We start from the raw sequence: 18,388 nt of genomic DNA, 5'->3' as shown, positions 1-18,388 counted from the left end.
ACATCTCGGGGGAAACTCACCGAAAGTGTCTTCACCAGGGAAACAGGCATGAGCAACCCCAGGACGCGGGCCCCCTTTCTCCCTTCAGACGGAGGATACACGCGGGAGCTCGAAACCTGGAAGACAGGCAAGCAGGGTGTAGCTGCTAACGGTTTATGAGGTGGCCAGTAGCCTCCTGCCTTGACCACGTTTGGGAAGCAGTGGAATCTTAGTCCTTATTTATGCAGCAACGTCGTGGACCTGGAGATGCTCACACTAAGTGAAGTCCACCAGACCGAGAAGGACGAGTACCTCGCGATATGACTTATATGTGGGCTCTAAAACACGATCCAAATGAACTTATCCGTGAAACAGAAACAGACTCACAGATGTAGAGAACAGACTTATGGTTGCCAAGTGGGGCGGGAGGATGGATTGGGAGTGTGGGGTCAGCAGATGCAAACTCGTATACACAGAACGGATAAAGAAGGTCTAACTGTACAGTACAGGGCAATACCCTGTGATAAACCGCAATGGAAAAGAATATGAGAAAGAATGCGTATATGTATGACTGAATCCCTTTGCTGTGGAGCAGAAAATAACACAACATTGTAAATCAGTTGATTTACTTCAATACTTCAATAAAATACTTTTTTTTTTTTTTTTTTTTTTTGCGTTACGCGGGCCTCTCACTGCTGTGGCCTCTCCCGTTGCAGAGCACAGGCTCCGGACGCGCAGGCTCAGCGGCCATGGCTCACGGGCCCAGCCGCTCCGCGGCATGTGGGATCTTCCTGGACCGGGGCACGAACCCGTGTCCCCTGCATCGGCAGGCGGACTCTCAACCACTGCGCCACCAGGGAAGCCCTACACATATATTTTTAAGCATAAACTGTGTCACACAACAACTATTTTTTGTGGCTTATCTGATCATTTTCCCGGATCAGAAGACACGATGCTGCAGGGCGGGTTCCCTGGCGGGTGGTGGGACTGCCCCCTGCCCGCCCCCTCCTCAGCCTCCCCTGGTCAGCACTGCCTGCAGTTTCTTCTCTCTTCCTCTCTTTCTCAGCTCTTCTTTCCCCAGACATGGAGATGGGCCGACATCATGTCTCTGGCTGTGAGAGCTGTCGGAAAGGCATTTAGTGGACTTTAAACCCTTGTTTTCATGAGATCAGTCACAACATCTTAATCACATGTATTCCCTCCCTCTCCCTCTCCCTGTCTCTGTGTGTGTCTCTCTCCCACCCGGAGGGTGTGATGCCCACCTGGACATGATTAACCACACAGCGCACACTGCCAGCCTTAGTCTCAGACTGATGCTTCCAAAGAAAATGGTTCCCTCTCGTGTGTAAACTCACAGTTTAAAAACTTAATTTTAAAATCTACAGTTATTTCCTGATTATTAAAGTGATCTATTCTGTTATAGAATATATAGGAAGCTCTAAAGTAAAAAAAAAAAAAAAAATCGTTTATAATCCCATTACTTGGAGATAGCTACTTGCTAAAAATTTGGTAAATTTCCTCCCAGTACTTTCTATAAACAAGCAAGATTAGGTGCTGCTCTGCACAGTTGACAATGTGGATTTTTTTATCCATTTAATCTGTAATCTTAAACAACTTCTCATGTCATTGTGTTTTGAAATATTTAGAACATCGGTATCATAGACACGTCACAGGGATCTCCTGTCACTAAGTCTTTGCTTATGTCACTAGCTATCACTTTATGAAAGACTCTAAGACATGGAACTTGTGTCCAAGGTATAGGAGGGCTTTGCGTGTGTTTGATTTTAATTTTTGTTGTTTGTTTTTAGTAAATAGGTGTAAAGTTGACAAAGAAGATCTTACGTTCCTTCGGTGTTCTTTCTAGATCTATTAGGCCAGGAATCCGGGGAAGAAAAATAATTTGAGGGGACCTGCCGAGGAGGCACTGAGAGTGGATTCTCCAAGGACGGGACCCTGCGTCCACAGGCACCAGGCCCTACCCCCTGACCCAGACTTGCACCCCTGGGACCGTGTCGCGTCCCGGCAGAGCTGCAGCCCTGTTGTTCTGTCAGTGACCTGAGACATACCCCTCCAGCCTGGTTTCGCTGGGCTCGCCCCAGGTCTCTTCAGCTCTGGGAACTTGTACTCGGCCCACCAAAGTGTGAGTTTCAGGGACAGGCCCTCCTTTTCCTGTTTCTCAGGCTTGTGGTTACGAAGAGCCAGCCGCTCCCCAAGCTGTGACACTGGACGGGCAGCCCCCTCGTGGACGAGTGGGTGGTAGATTCCCACAGGGCTTGAAGGGTAGGGAAACTTTGAAAGAGAATCACAGTTTACTGACCAAGTATTCTTCATTTATTGACATCGAACAAAAAGCGAAACCAGCTGGGGTGAGAACAGAGAAGTTTCCTTAACAGGAAGAGTACTGAAGAAATAGAATGGCTTTTGAAAATGGAGTTTCTAAGGATAAAAAGATTTAACAAGATCCCTAAGGGAAAAGCTCGAATATTATAACTTTAAAAGAGAGGAAGTAAAGGGCAATTCAGTCTTTCAGAAGTAAGGGAAATACACCAGGGTGCTGATAAAGACAAGCAGAATTTTCAAAAATTCTGTAACTTTGATTTTCTATCTTTAAAAAGGAAAATGTGTAATTATTAATGTTTATGTTACCTATTGAGCTAGAATATTTATAACTTAGAAAGTCTTTGGTGTACTGTGGACAGAAATCTGCAATTAAGGGGTAGCTTTTAACGTCTCTCAAGTTATCATTGTGTTGAGAGAAAGGATTTAATCCGTTTCTTCCCTGCATTTGTGTAACTCCCGTCCCTGAAAAGATGAGTGAGTGCCAGCTTTTCTGGTGTTACCGTGCGTGTGCCACGGCATCCCTGGAGGTGAGACACGTGGTCCCCAGCCAGCCCTCAACTGGAGCAAACGCATCCTTGTGTGCCCCCAAGGAACCCTTTATAACAGGCATGCAGTTCATGGGAGGTGTCACTAGAGGTACCAGTCGGGATGTTTCTGCAGCTCTGGACGCTTGGACGACTCTCCAAGCGCACCTTCTTAGGAAACACGAGGCAGGTGAACCTGCGTGACACAGAGATGGGGGGACGTGTGGGCTGGTGGCCCAGTTGGGAAGGAAAACACTGATAAAATTAAAGCAAGAAGGACTACAAGTCAAATGACCCAAAATGTCATGTAAATCAATAGTCGTGGTGGGCTTCCTGAGACATGGACTTTTCATGCACACAGGAGTGAGGCTGCTGCCAGCAGGGAAGCGGTGGGCAGCGTGGTCAAGACCCTGGGCTCTGGTGCCAGCTGGGCTGGGGGGACCTTGCTCCTGCCGCTGACTGCCCTGTGACCTGGAGCAAGTGACCTAACCTCTCTGAGCTGTCATGCCTTCATCCATAAAATAGGGCTTTCCCAACGCAGCCAAAAATAAATAAATACATTTATTTAAAAAAAAATAGAGCTTAAAATTGTACCTACTGCACCTCGTGTTGCTCGGTTCGTTGCAATAACACAGGAGAGCACATGACACGTGGAAAACATGCAGCGAAATAGTAATTCTTACTGTTGAGACCCCTTAAAGCTTCCAAGTTAGGTCTCAGAAACGAAGGCATCGACGCACCGCGGAACTGCAGTTGGGTGCGAAATTGTATTACTACATTGGGAAAAAAAAAAAAAGTTTCGTTAAAAGTCTAAGCATCGGGCTTCCCTGGTGGCGCAGTGGTTGAGAGTCCGCCTGCCGATGCACGGGACACGGGTTCGTGCCCCGGTCCGGGAAGATCCCACATGCCACGGAGCGGCTGGGCCCGTGAGCCATGGCCGCTGAGCCTGCGCATCTGGAGCCTGTGCTCCGCAGCGGGAGAGGCCACAGCAGTGAGGGGCCTGTGTACCGCAAAAAAAAAAAAAAAAAGTCTAAGCATTGTTTTGTTAAAAGTCTAAGCATCAGACAGAAGTTAGTAATTACTGCAGCAAATGTATCTGGCAGCCGAGATGCCCCAGATACAGTGCACAGTGCTGTACCTGTAAGAGTACCTCAACTACAAGGACCCCGCAGGTAGCTATTGTCATATTCACCCCACATTGCTGCTAAGTGGAGAGACCAGGCAGAACCAGAGTCCGTTTGATTCCAAAGCCCGAACCAGGCTGAGCAGGGACTTCCCCGGGAGTCCAGCGGTTAGGACTCCGAGCTTCCACTGCAGGGCGCACGGGCTCCATCCCTGGTCAGGGAAGCCTCCTCAGCAGAAAATCAAATCTAACAAAACGAAAGGACAGGTGAAAATGGGCAACTACAAAATGGCCAGCCCCCCACCCCCACCCCATACCCTCTTCGAGGGGAATGCGGGACCAGATCTACCGGAAAACAATGCAGACTAGAGAACCATCTATTTGTTTCCATCATTATTTTAACTTTATAGACAGCAAGTCTTCCCAAACTTCTCAAGCCCCTTCAGTGACAGCTGTGGATGGAGAGCCATGCTCACGCGGACACTCTCAGGACACTAGGGCTTCAGTTTAATGCCAGATGTGGGAAGTGAAACACAATTTCCCTGCTTTCAGGGCAAAACAAAACTGCAAGAGGTTTTTTCCCTCTGCCCCGATCCTCTTTCCACAGACAAATTTTAGTTTGCCTTTGACTTTATTCGATGCTGGTCAGTGTGCTTTCTGTCCTTCTGTGGGAAAGAGAACGAACTCGGGCCTGCGTCCCTGTGCTCCGCTGCGTCAGGCTCGGCCGCGGCGGGGACTCGGCCACATGCTGCCACCCAACTGCTCGGTGGCGCACAGCTACGCGGCGGAGGTGAGCACGGCCTTGCTGCTGCTGCTGGAGTGTAGCCTGGGCACGCTGGGCAACGCCGTGGCGCTCTGGACCTTCTTCTTCCGTCTGAAGGTGTGGAAGCCCTATGCCGTCTACTTGTTCAACCTGGTCCTAGCAGACCTCCTGCTGGCTGCCTGCCTGCCCTTTCACGCCGCCTTCTACCTGCAGCAGAAGACCTGGGGCTTGGGACGTGCGTCTTGCCAAGGGATGCTCTTCCTGCGGTCCCTGTGCCGTGGGGCGGGTGTCGCCTTCCTCACCGCCGTGGCCCTGGACCGCTACCTCCGGGTGGTCCACTCGCGGCTCAAAGTCAACCTTCTGTCCGTGCGGGCGGCCTGGGGGATCTCGGTCCTGGTCTGGCTCATGACGGCAGCCCTCACTCACCAAAGCGTGTTCCTCTCTGAGGCCGAGTGCCCCAGTTCTGAGCCCAGGACGGAGTCCTCCTTCAGCCTCATCTGGCAGGAAGCCCTCTCCTTCCTCCAGTTTATCCTTGCCTTCGGCCTCATCCTGTTCTGCAGTGCTGGCCTCATCAGGACTCTCCAGAAGCGGCTCCGAGACCCACACAAGCAGCCCAAGCTGCAGAGGGCCCAGGCGCTGGTGGCCATGGTTGGGGTGCTGTTCACTCTGTGCTTTCTGCCCAGCTTCCTGGCCCGCATCCTACTGGCCATCTTCCGAGGGGCGCTCAGCTGCGGGGTCCTGAGCTCCATGGTCCACGCCGCCGACGTGACCGGCAGCCTCACCTACCTGCAGGGCGTGCTGAACCCCGTGGTGTACTGCTTCTCGAACCCCGCCTTCAGACGCTCCTACCGCAAGCTCTTCTACACCCTCACCCTCAGGGCCCGAAAGCAGGAAGCAGAGGCTCCGGGCTGTGAGCTCAGAGATTCTTACTCCTGAGGATGGCCAGCTCCCCACCTCGCGTCCACTACAACTACCCGGGGGGCGCTGAGCAGTCACGATGGTTAGTTAAGATTCTGCACTACAAGCTTGAACGCAACTTCAGCAAGTGTCACTGTTGTTCACCAGGATTTCCTTCAGCTATTTTGTGTTGCAGAGCAGTTCATCAAAATGAGCGAGCAGAGCCTCCTTTACACAATTCCCATGCAGGTTCAATCACTAAATAACTACGACACAGTCATAGCTGGAAAAAGATGCTGTGGTGGACCGGTGACGTGGAAGGTGGTGGACCGGTGACGGTGAAGGTGGTGGAAGGCGGTGTTGCAGACGCGGTCCTGACTCTGTTTGGTGTTGGCAAGTCACTTTATCCTTCTATGCTTGAATGCAAAAAATGCAAAAACCCTATGCTCTTTTTCTACCTACTGCACAGACTTGTGGTAACTGACATGGGGAAGTGGGGCTTTGGGTCTAAAAACAGGTTCCGCAGGGTGTAAGTGTCCTGAGCTCAGTTCTTCTTAGCTCACAACTGATTGGTAAACTTGAGCTTCACCTGCACAGATTTTACACATTACATCCAAGACAACACAGTCAGTGCCCTCGTTTATTATAAGGAATGCTTTCCTACTAAACGTCTCAAAATTTCTTCTAGTACTTTTTTAAGTTTGAATGTCTGAGTACTTTTGGAACTCAATCTGCTTCCCCTGCTCTAAAAAAAGTCACTGTACTTTAAGCCTGCTGGGAGAAACACACAGCGTGAGATACCAGTTTGCATGTGAAATGGTGATTTCCACCCAATGGCAACTCCTGAGGACAGCAGCTAGGGACCAGCCCGGGTGCAAGGCCACTGCAGGGAGGGTGGGCACAGCTCCCGGACACCAACAACGGCTGCATCTTTTCCTCTCACTCTTCTTAAATTATGTCCCAAATTTGTAGCTCATGCCGGTGACTAAAGGATTTAGAAAGTCCGCTTCCTATCTGCCTTATCTCTCACTCTGTCCAAGGCGGTTGTGCTCTCCCCCAAAGGGACTCACCAAAATGCTTAGAAGAGGCCTGGGGTCTGCGTGTAATACAGGGTCCCATGCAGCCCACACCGGGCAGCCTCACCTGGAGCTGCACCTGTACTGCCCCCAGGGAGAGACCTCTGCTTTTCCCAGGAGGTAGTCCTATGATCGCTGTAATAGTTAAGGTTAAAACTGCTGGCACTAGGCAATAGAAAAGGGCAAACCCTCACCCTCTCCCGGAGCTGTTTGCCTCCGGGGTAGGTTCCTTTTACCAGAACCAGACTTGAAATGCGGCGTGACCCCCACTATTGTGCTTCTGAAGGATGTAGACCCTGTTGACACCGTAGTATAATGTGCCCAGTGGTCCCCAGGGGAGCGAGGGTCCCATCAGCAGCATTGTGCTATTTTCTCAGGTTTTATTTCCTCCTTAGTGAACAGAATTTCAAAGGGCTTAGAAGGGAAATGTGACCAGATGAGATGCAAAGAGGTCGAATAAAATTCTCTGATGGGAACATTCTATGCTGTGTTTCTTCCCTTTCAAAGAAAAGAAATGTCTCCATTTTTCTTCCTTTGATTTTACTGCATATACAATTTTTAATGCTCCTTTTAAAAAAATCCAACATTTAATATAAATATTTTCCATATTATGATAAATTCCCCGTAAGCATTACTGATGACCTAATCGTCCTCCCAGAAGTGTTTCTTAACCATTTTCCTGCTGGTGACATTTAGATTCTTTACTCCCCACACAAGCAAATTCCACCCCCTGAAAGCATGTACCCATCTACAGACATCAGGGGCCCTTAGGTGGGGCAAAGCCAGCTCATGTGGTTGTCTAGACAGGCCTGCTGGTGAACACTGGGCACGAATGCTTCTCACGCATGGTCGGTCCTGCCTGGCTCCCTCCACGATGCTACGGCCAGTGGCTCTGCCTGGCGAAACGGGGAGGTCTCCTCACAACATTACTGCCTCTCGGGCTCTTGCTGACCTTCTCCTGGACTTGCCGTGGGATCCGGGAGCCCTTGAAACCCCCATGTCTCGGCTAACCCCGGGGCGGCCTGACTCGGTCGGTCTGGGAGGCATGGGTAGGTTCAAAGGCCCCTCATTAACCCCATTACTGTGCAGCCAGGGCTGAGAGTCCCTGGGTTACTGGCCACGGTCAGAACCTTTGGGTCAGCGTCTGCTCGGTCACTTCCCTGCTTTGTGACCCGGGACAGTTCACCGAACCGCTCTGAACTTTCCTCTCCATAAAATGGGGATAATAACAACAGACCGTACGGGATTATTGTGGAGACCAAATAATACATAAAACTCTGTTGGGCACAGAGCCTGGCACACGACAATATTCAGTGGGTGTTACTTTGCTGTTTCCAAGCGATAGGTTTATTCCCTGATCTTTGTTTACGTCTCCAACCGTCTGTGGGCCCTTTGCAGACACAGCTTTTCGCCAGTACACCCTCAACACAGAGCCTCGTGAACTGGGTGTCAAGCCGTTCTGCTAGGTCAAAGCTTTATTACTATTCTTTCTTTCTAGTAATTCTTTTCTGCATATTTTCTAAGGATTCTGTGGAAAGGACAATGCTTTGTAGTGGAAGCTTCAGGATCCTCTGAACACCCATCTCTGAGGATGTTTTGGTCACCCTGTCCTGTCACTCCCGTCAAAGACACCAGCTCTGCACTCAGACAGTTGTCTGCTTTAAAGACGTAGAGTGACAAGGTTCTCGTGTTCTCCAAATTATTTTCTCTGAGAAAAGGAAAAGACTCAAAATGAAAGTGTGATTAAAGAGCACACGGTGGGCCTCAGAACCACAGCTATTTGCTACCAGTAGCAGATTTTGGTTTCTTTTCCCGTGTGACTCGCTTCTTGTAAGACAGCAGGTACCCAGCCCTGGCTGCGAGGCTTGTAAATCTCAGAACTGTCTGACATGTTCAGGAGCCCAGATCTTCATGTGAGTGGTGCATTTCTTTCCCTATTCAGGTAATGCCATCCCTGTTTCAAAATCCTGGTCATCTACACCTTTTTCTTTCCAAAATCCAGCAGAGGCCACTGAGCCCTCCCTGCACACACCCTGCAGGTGCCGGTGTGCTGCCTGGGACACTCCAGTCTCTGTCCTGGGAATCCCTACCCACCACTCAGGTCCAGCCTCTGGGACCTACCTCTGACATGCCCCAGCCAGACCCCAGCATAGCGCCTGACTCAACCCAGCCCAAAGGCCTCCCGTGGGCCTCACGTCTGCTCTCCCCACCCAGTCAGCTCCTTGCACGGGGCCTGGCACACAGTAGACGCTTAATAAATCTGTGGAATAAACACATAAACAAATCAACCAGATTTAAAGTTAAAAAGTTCACTTTATCCACTATTTAATAGGTTTTTTTTTAAAAAAAATTCACTTTGAAAGACTAGATCCAGAGGCAAACTTAAAATTGTATCGTAAAGAATCTTCTAGGGAAACACAATACAAAGGAAAATATAATTTTCCTCTATATTTTCATAATAACTTCTGCCAAGAATTCAGGCAACGATTTTGATCTATCTAAGGGTCGGGATGGCGAACGGATACCATGTTTGGCCGTGGCCTTGGCGGGAACTGGGAAATGCATCACGTACCTCTCAGAGGCTTCCCAAGCACACCGCCCGTGCTCACGGGAACACCCCCTCCACAAACAACAGTCACCCTCAAAATGTCTCTTTTATAAAACTGGGGTAAAATGTACATAAAATGTACGATCTGACCCGTTTTAAGCACACAGTTCAGTGGCATTAAGTACCTTCACACCATTATGCGACATCGACACCATCCATTTCCAGGACGTTTTTGTCGTCCCAAACTGACGCTCTGGCCCCATTAAACACTAGCTCCCCTGCCCCTCCCCCAGCTCCTCCCTCACCCCCTCCTTTCTGTCCCTATGGGTTTGACTCCTCCAGAAACTTCACATACGTAGAAGCAGACAGTACTTGGCTTTTCTCTTAATGATTATTTCACTGCACATAACGTCCTCGGATTTCGTCTATGTTGCAGCCTGTGTCAGTCTTTCCTTCCTTTTTAAGGCTGAATAATCCTCCACTGCACAAATGCACTGCGTTCCATTTATCCATGGGTGTCAGTGGACACGTGGGTTTCTTCCTCTTCTTGGCCGTTGTGAATAACGCTGCTATGAACATGGGTGTGCAAATATCTCTTCAAGACCCTGGTTTCAGTTCTCTTGAGTCTATACACAGAAGAGGAATGCTGGGTCATATGATAATTCTAGCTTTAGTTGTTTGAGGACTCTCCATACTGCCTCCACAGCGGCTGCACCAGTGTCCACTCCCACCAGCAGTGCAAGGGCTCCAATTTCTCCACACCCTCGCCAACACTTGTTGTTTTCTGGTTTTGTTTTTTCTTTGTTTGTTTGTTTGTTTGTTTGTTAGAGTAGCCATCCTAATGGACGTGAAGTAGAGAAACGCTTCTTTGAAAATCGGGAAATGCTTGATAACATCAGAGACTAAGAAGAAGACATCCGTGTGCCTGGATCCCGGAGCACCAGACCCAGGCCCACCATGAGTTCGTTTGTGGCCGCACTGTTCTCTAACCCACCGAGATCTCACACAGTGTCTGTTTCTAAGGCTCTTTTTCACTGAAACCATAGGCCTAAGGACAAGTGCACCGGGGATTGTCAGAGAAGCCGTCCCCTGGATGCAGAGTCGCGCCTCTCCTCTCCCAAATCTCAGCCACAGATGCCGGACGTGCCCTCGGCTCTAAAGTCAGGACCAGACAGGCTGCCGTCCAGCTGGGAGTCCTTCGGCCCCGGCTGGAGTTTAGCCCTGCTGCTCTTTGGCCAAGGGACCTCAGGCACATCACCTTGTGGAGGTTACGTCTTCATCTGAAAAGTGAGGGCGACGACCCTTTCCTGGAAGGATGGCTGGGAGGACAGCTGACCACCCAGGGCCATGTCCTGACCCATCCACGCTCGATGTCACGGGGTCTTCAGTGAAAGGGCCCCTGCAGGACAGCAGCCTGTGGGCTGTGATCAGAAAAAAGGAGAACCGGGACGTGCGAGGCGCCGTCCCACTTCACACCCTTCCCCTCCCCCCACCCGGCACCCACAGCCCAGTCTCTGCCCGCCTCTCTCTGCCGCACACGCCAGCCCGGCCCCGTGGCCTCTCCCTCTCATGCGGGGTTACAGACGCTCCTCCATGGTCCGGGCTCTTTTATCTCCTCTTCCTCTGTAATCCGACAGGCTTTCCACTAATCGGGCAGGTGGTCTGAGGGTGTAGATGGTCTACACTCGCACACACAGGGCGTGCTGGGCCGAGTTTTGCCAGCCAGTACTGGACCCACTTCTATGCAGCCGTGTGCTGGTACCAGGCTGTCTGGGAAGAGACAACAGCCCTGACTTGCAGCAGTCGAGAGGTGTCAACATTCCCACGTGGCTGACTTGAAGCTGTGACCGACTCACAGCGGCTTCCCGAAGGCTCCCCGATGAGTCTGCAGCTGTGGCCCCCTCTCTCCCCCTGTCCTGGCCATCAGTCCCCGGGAATGATGTGCATCTCACTCCCGCACCTCGGGTCACCCGACAAGGACAAAATGAAATGCGCTAAGAAGAGAAGAATCTCCCTCAGACCTCGGGGCGGGGGGGAGAAGTTCCCACTAAGGGTTGGCAAGGGGGATGCTCGGGAGGGTGTAAGGCACCCGTGATCCTGCGCCAGCATTTAACCCTGTCAGCCCTGCTCGTTGTCAACCAAAAGTATCACGTGTCCCTTCTGGAGACTTCTGGAAACATCCTGCAAAGAGAGCTTGTCTTAAAGGCCACCAAAAGTCCAGTCAAACCCAGGCACCCAGAAGAAACCTAGTGGGATGCTTGAAGTGTGAGCTTTAGTAAGTAGAGGATAACGGAAGGTAAGACCTCGGATTTCCGAAGAACTAACAGGAAGCAATGTGCTTCAGCAGATGGTACGTGAAGAGGTCGGACATTCTCAGGCTGGAATTCCAGCTTCTCCACTTACGGCTTCCAACTGCCCCCCTAGAGCCGCATGGCCACGCTGTTTGCACGTCTGCAGCGAGGAGGTGATGCAAGTGTGTGCCCAGTGAGATTGGTGTGTCCTCTGAGATGCTCAGCGTGATAAAACCTCCTGGTCCCACACGTCTGGACACACTGAGCTCGGGGCCCTGGTTGGGTCAGGCTCAGTCCTCCTTTCCCTAAGGAGTGAATAAAACAGCATCACATCTACAGACAGAGGGAACTAAGATGATTTTTGGAGAATATCTTAAATGAAAACTTACAAATGCACGTGATATTCACCAAAACCGCCACAAGATCTCCCTTTCACGTATTTTACTGGAAAAGTATATAATAACACAGAACTTTTTTCTTAAGTGTTCTAATCAAGAACAGCATCAGATGGGATGAAGTGAGAGAGAGGCATGGACATATATACACTACCAAACGTAAGGTAGATAGCTAGTGGGAAGCAGCCGCGTGGCACAGGGAGATCAGCTCGGTGCTTTGTGACCACCTGGAGGGGTGGGATAGGGAGGGCGGGAGGGAGGGAGACGCAAGAGGGAAGAGATATGGGAACATATGTATATGTATAACTGATTCACTTTGTTATAAAGCAGAAACTAACACACCATTGTAAAGCAATTATACTCCAATAAAGATGTTAAAAAAAAAAAAAGTAACAGCAGGAATATTAGGTCCAAACTATTCTTATTTCCTAAGTTAAACCAACTGAATACGGCGCAGCGGGAACTGGGGGAGGAGGTGGGGTCTCTTCGAGCCGTCCTTAGCACGAGGGCGCCGACCTCCTTAGGGCCCCGCCTTCCTTTCTACACCTCGGGGTGCTCTAATGTCCGTCCTGGTGAGCCCTGGGGGCCGCACTTCCAGACAGCGCCTGCTCCCCGGACGCGGAGATGCCACCAGAAGTCATGCGGGAACAGGCACCTGAATGTGCCAAAGGGCTGGGTGGAGCTGAGACCCCCCGACCCCCCAGACCCCCCTCCTCCCAGGGCTGCTCCTGGCCCCAGGCTGGGCTGTCAGGGAACACAATGGAACCTTCTACCCGAGGTCCAGCCCCTGACAAGCAGCACAGGACGCTTTCCACATTTTCATTCAAATGGGACGGTTTGCCCAGTGGGCCACTTTGCATGGACCAGACAGCAGTCTTCGTTCTGTGACATTTTACGTTACATCCAAGCAGTTTCTTGATCCTGTAAAGGGAGATCACGGCAGGAGATTGTGCTCCAGAGGATTCCTGTTGATCCTCGATGCCCGGGCAGCCCTGGCAGACAGAGATTCAGAGAGGGGAGGACACAGATCTGTGTGCAGTGGACGGGGGGAGAGAGAGGGAGGAAGGGACGGGGTTTCGGGCCCAGACCTCAGGGGCCCTGCACAGCCGCTGCCCCGGTCACCCGGCTGTGCACTGCGCCATCACTGCAGCAATCTGACAGCCCTGGGAGGTGGCTCTCCAGTCTGCTGCTGCGTCTGGATGGTTAAATCATTCTCCATCTCAGAATTCTTTAACAGCTGCCCAAGGGCTGCGTTCAGCCCACAGAAGGCTTTTGATTGACTCACAAGTTATTTTTAATGACTTTATATTATACGTAGTTAAAAAAAACCCCAAGGCTCTACCATTTTAAAAGTTCAGATTTTCAGCTCTTCTTGAAAAGTGGCAGATCGGCCAGCCCTGGGCGCACACTCCCCCGGCATTGGTGGGGTTGGAGCCCTGCTCCTCGGGTGGGTTTCACCTACCAGTCCCTGCGTCTCGGCTGGTGTGTGTCCTTCCTGGTCCCAGCGAGCGTTTACGCCATCGTAGACCCTGATCTACACCTCACTGAGTTTCAAACGCAGTTTTCAGTTTCCCCTCCTGGGTAAGTGTGACGGTTAATTGTCTGCGTCCGCTTGGCCAGACAGTGGTGCCCAGCGATTCATCAGACACAAACCCAGTTGTTGCGAGAAGGTGCCTGTGGACGAGGTCAGTGTCGTGAGCAAAGGAGACCCCCCACATAGCGTAGTGGGCCTCGTCCAATCAGGAGAAGGCCTTAGAGACAGAGCCCCGAGGTTTCCCAGAGAAGGAGGCATTCTGCCCCCAGACCGAACACAGAAACCCGCCGGAGCTTGCAGCCCTGTGAGCTTCAGCCTTGTCACCCTCACAGACGTCGGAGTCAACTCCTCTAAAGAATCCCTGTATCTGTGCACACAGCTGTGTCTGCTACCTGCTCTGTCCCTCAGGAAGGAGAGCTCAGCTCCACTCTTGCTGTCCGCCTTCCCACTTAGCAGAGGCAGCGATTCCAGTGGCGGCTGCCAGTGCAGATCTTCAAAAGATTTGCTTTTATCACTTTATTTCTGTTTCTATCACCCCCAGTCTCTCTCACTCACATCTCTTCATGCTCTTAATTGCAGGCTTCACCTGGGCCTCTGCCCCCTTCTCATCCAGAGTGTCCTCCTGTCCTTTGACGCCCTCGTTTCTCCCCCGACACACTTTCAGACCCCTGTCTCTGGCTTTTCTCTACAATCTTCTTGTACCTGCGCTGGGGTCAATCCAGAGCCCCCAGAGCTCGTGCATTTGGTTTCTGTTCAACATGAACCTGAACGGTTCTCGGTTAGATTCAGCCTATATCGGATCCGGCTGTATGTTTGTGCAGCCCCGTTAAACATGAATGTTCAGTGCAGAAGGTAGGTTTGTTTCTGACCTCTGGACAAAAGCTCAAACTGCTCTGTTATCTATACATTCGTATGACACCTTTTTTCATCTAGCAAGAAAAAAGCAGCCAGGTCTCACCAAAATCCTAACCCCATCCAGCACCTGCATGAAATGCAATCACCAGTTCTGAACTACAAGTTTTTGTCAGTTAAAACTCAACAAAGGTATATTTCATAATAGCAGTTATTCCCAAATTAAAACTACAGGCAAAAGAAACCTTCTTCAATCCTGAACAGGAAACTGGGGTGTGAACACACTGGCCGTTCTAGAGAAAATAAATGTGTTTCAGGGAAATAATTCCCCCAGGCAGCCACAAGCTCGGCTCGGGGGAGACTCAGGTGCATTGTTTTTGTTTCTAAATGTGAATTTCAACGTGGAGTGGGAGAAGTTCCCCAAGTCTTTAATGCCTCACTTTTCTCATTTTTACTAGAACTGTGATGCAATCATACTTCTATTATCTGAGACTGCAGTCCAGCTGCATAGTAACAAGCCTGTTATTCTTATTAACAAGCCTGGGACTCTCCTGTGATTATATTATTTTACCCACAACACATTAAAAGCATTACAGCTTTAATCTATGGCTAAAACATTTAGTTTGATTCCCAACACCAGCATCCTAAAATTTTAAGAGCTGGCTGCCTAGAAAAATGCATTGGCTATTACTTTTGCCAATACAAAGGTAAACACCGTTAAGATAAAGGAAGAAAACAATAAAAAGGAGGTAGCAAAATTACCTGGAAAGTTACCATAGTTACCTAGAGACCATGGTAACTTAGCAGTCGCAATACTTGAAAATTAAATTCCCAACCTGACATTTAAGGGGTGTGGGGGTGTGTGTGTGATGGGAGGAGACTGAAAAAAGTGAACAGGTTCACCAGCAGAGAGGCAGACAAAGGGACTCTGTGTCCTCAGTGGGCAAGTGATGGAAGGGGCATCCAGTGGATTCTGACCAGAGGACTCACAGGCTCTTTGCCCTTTCACACTGGACAGCAGCTTGAGTGTCTGCAGGTGGGAAGGGGCTTCCTGGGCACTGGCGACAGGCGGATGCTCCCCTCCTGGTCCTGTCCAGCTGCCTGGTAGCCATGGTGGCCGCCACCAGCCTGGAGAGACCTCGGGGCTGAAGTTCCTGGCGAGTGTCCGGCCGGTGTCTCTTCCTCAGTTGTGAGACATCGACAGATTCCTTCAGCCCCGAGGGTGGGCGCACAGGGTATGAAAGTCACCAGGTGAGGGTTCAGGAAGCCCAGCTGTGACTTAACAGGAGGGTCGTCATAATTCCCACACAGAGGGCTCTGCGTCTGCTCCTCTGGGTCTGCTGTCCCCCCTCCACACTCAGCTTGGGTCTCACGGGGCCTGCAACTTGCACCCTCTTGCCCAGACAAATCGGAACAGCAATGCTGGCATTTCAAGTGGGACCAAAGTATTTATGGAGAGCAAAGCTAGGAACCAAGCGCCGACGACAAGCCAGGCTTTCTAGGCACAGGGTGCGGACTTGAAAAATGGCCCCCTGACCACAGGGCCGCCCCTGGGGACCTTCTGCCGTTTGAACAGAAGAATGTGTGCTTTTCACACAGTGCAGTGGAATCAGAGCTGCAGCCCAGCCCCAGAGGTCAGGGAGAGTCGGGCAGAAAAGGTACTTGAGTATGAAAGTGTTAAAATCTGTGTCTTCCTCTGTGTGTTAATTAGACAAACACGCTTTGGGTGTGGAACCACGTGCTAGACACTGGCTGTCACTGGTGAGACAGACACGATCCTGCCCTAACGCCGGCTCGTCTAGAGTTGGGCACAGACTCTAAGAAGTGAAATACATAGAACAAACGGAGGACGGAATGTGTGAGAGGCTAGGAGGCCACCAAGAGGATGCATGGGGACCCACCCGGGTCAGGGAGAGACGTCAGGAAGGCCTCACCAAGAAGGGCACCTTCCAAGGAAACCTGGCGGGATGAGCAAGCGTGATCCGTGCCCAAAGAGGAGCGTCCAGGCGGAGAGGACAGTGCCAAGGAGGGAAGGCATGGCCTTGGGAGGAAGGGGGCCAAGCTCTGGCTGGGACCCTGGGCGTGAGAGGGGCCTGAGGTGGGTAGGGGGCAATGGGGCCCAGGATGTCAGGCCCAGCGGGGGGCAGTCAGGATTGTCTTCTAACTGCAAGGTCAGTGACTGAAAGGGGTTAAGCAGGGAACGGAGAGGATGCACTTTGGGTTTACAAATCCACTCGGGCTGCAGTGTGAAGGCAGAAGGGAAGGTGAGAAGACAGGCCGTGGTGCTACTGCAATGGTCTGTGTGAAAGAAGATGTGGTGGGTTGAGGGGCAGTGGGCCCCGCTATGCAGAGATGTGCTGGGAGACAGAGCCGGCGGGCCTGGAGATAGCCTGGAACGGGGGCTTTCCAGGGAGTGGGCTTGGTAAACACGGTGGGCAGAGGCAACAATCATCAAGAAGAGAAAGACCGGTGCAAATCAGCTCTCTGGGAAAGATGGAGTGCTCGTCAAGTTCAGTGTGGAATTTGAGGCCCGGTGGAGGTATCTGGCGGGCACATCCAAGAGACAGGTCTGCCTGCCAGCCCAGAACTTTGGGGAAAGTTCCAGACTTGTCATCAGCATGCGGCGGGGGTGGGGGTGGGGGGGGTGGGGTCCGGAAATCCAGGGATGGGAGGCGGCCTGGGTGGGAGGCACGTGGGGAGGGAGAGAGTCCAGTCGGAGCAGCTCTGTGTCGTGGGGGCGGGTAGAGCAGGAGGGGCCCCCACTGCAGCACAGAGGATGAGCCCCGGGAGAGAACGTCCCTGGCCAGGACACATTTGGAGATGCTGCTGAGAGGCAGGTGGCCCCTGGGTCTGAGGGGATGGCCACCAAGGTCATGAACATCTCCAGAACTGCCACCCCGCAGTCCCTGCTCCCCAGATCCAGTGGGTCAGTGGAGGGTCTCTGTGTGGTGGCAGAGACCTGACCTTGGAAGTCAGGTCTGCGGATGACCGAGGACAGCTCGTTGGGAAGGCTTTCCCCAAAGGCGAGGCTGTCAGCAGCCTTTGATGGGGGTCTCCAGTGTGGCCACCCCTCCTCGCCCATCACTCACACCGGCAGACCAGATGCAGGGACATCTCACCTGGAGCCCCTATGACTGCAGCCTGAGTCCAGCAGGTGGCGGCAGCGCCCCGTCCAGGAGGCCAGTGGGCAGCACATCTCCGGTGAAGTAAGGACCCTTGTAAGGACCCCTTTACAGCATCTCATAGATGCACTTGTTCACTACTAGCGTGTAGATATGTGCTGGGTCATCGCCTACATGCTCGGTTCAGAAAAAGGATCCCCAGACGTCCTTTGTAAATTCAAATTCTTAAATTCAAGGAGCCAGTTAATCTTTCAAAATGAGGCAGAGAAATAAAACTTTCTCATTAAAATATTAACCCTGATTCCAAACACGGTACTTGGGCAATTCAGACTGACCAGGTTACCACGAAGGTGGGGAGGGAGGCCGCTCCTGGGCAGAGGGGGCTGGACGGACCCCTCTTCTCAGAGACCCTGGCCAAGACCATCCCCGCTTCTTGTGCTCTGTTCTTTCTACTGCAACTTGGACGTTTCTTTAAAATTTGCAACCTTTGCTCTTTTTTTTGAAGTGAGTGGTACAGCTGCCCTTCCTTCCCTTGAAGTTCATTTTCCCACCGTCTCCCCTCCCCTCCCACAGAGTGACAGTCCATGGTGACAGAACTGTGGTGTATTCACTGTTATTACACGTGTGTGGACACGTGGCCGCCCAGCGGGAGACATTTCTCCAACTTTCTTTCACCTTGTTTTAACCACATGACTAAGTTGAGGCCAATAGGTTGGGAGAAGTGATTCCCACAACTTTCAGATTGTGCCCTTAAGGGAAAGGCCACCTGCCTCCCCCTTTTCCTCTTTCTGTTGCCTGGGGTGAAAATGTGAAAGAGGGAGTTACAGCAGCCCCCTTGCACCATGAAGACAGACTGAAGTTGAGGACAACGGCATCCCGCTAGCATCCTGGATTGTCTACCTGGGCTCTAATACAAGAGAGAAATAAACCAAGGGATCAGAAAA

At 51.4% G+C, this 18,388-nt stretch overlaps 1 protein-coding gene across 1 annotated transcript; it reads left to right on the top strand.

The window, feature by feature from the left end:
• Positions 1-4,286: 4,286 nt before the first annotated feature.
• Positions 4,287-7,460, top strand: GPR31 (G protein-coupled receptor 31). The gene has a single exon (XM_022563024.3). The coding sequence runs from the start codon at positions 4,484-4,486 to the stop codon at positions 5,663-5,665; it is 1,182 nt and encodes a 393-aa protein (XP_022418732.3). The 5' UTR covers positions 4,287-4,483; the 3' UTR covers positions 5,666-7,460.
• Positions 7,461-18,388: the final 10,928 nt, after the last annotated feature.

Source organism: Delphinapterus leucas, chromosome 12 (genome assembly GCF_059928025.1).
Source record: "Delphinapterus leucas isolate spDelLeu-1000000601 "Yukka" chromosome 12, BTC_Dleu_Yukka2, whole genome shotgun sequence".
Taxonomy (NCBI): Eukaryota; Metazoa; Chordata; class Mammalia; order Artiodactyla; family Monodontidae; genus Delphinapterus; species Delphinapterus leucas.
Note: the sequence above shows the minus strand (reverse complement) of the source record. Positions and strands in the feature narration are given on the sequence as shown.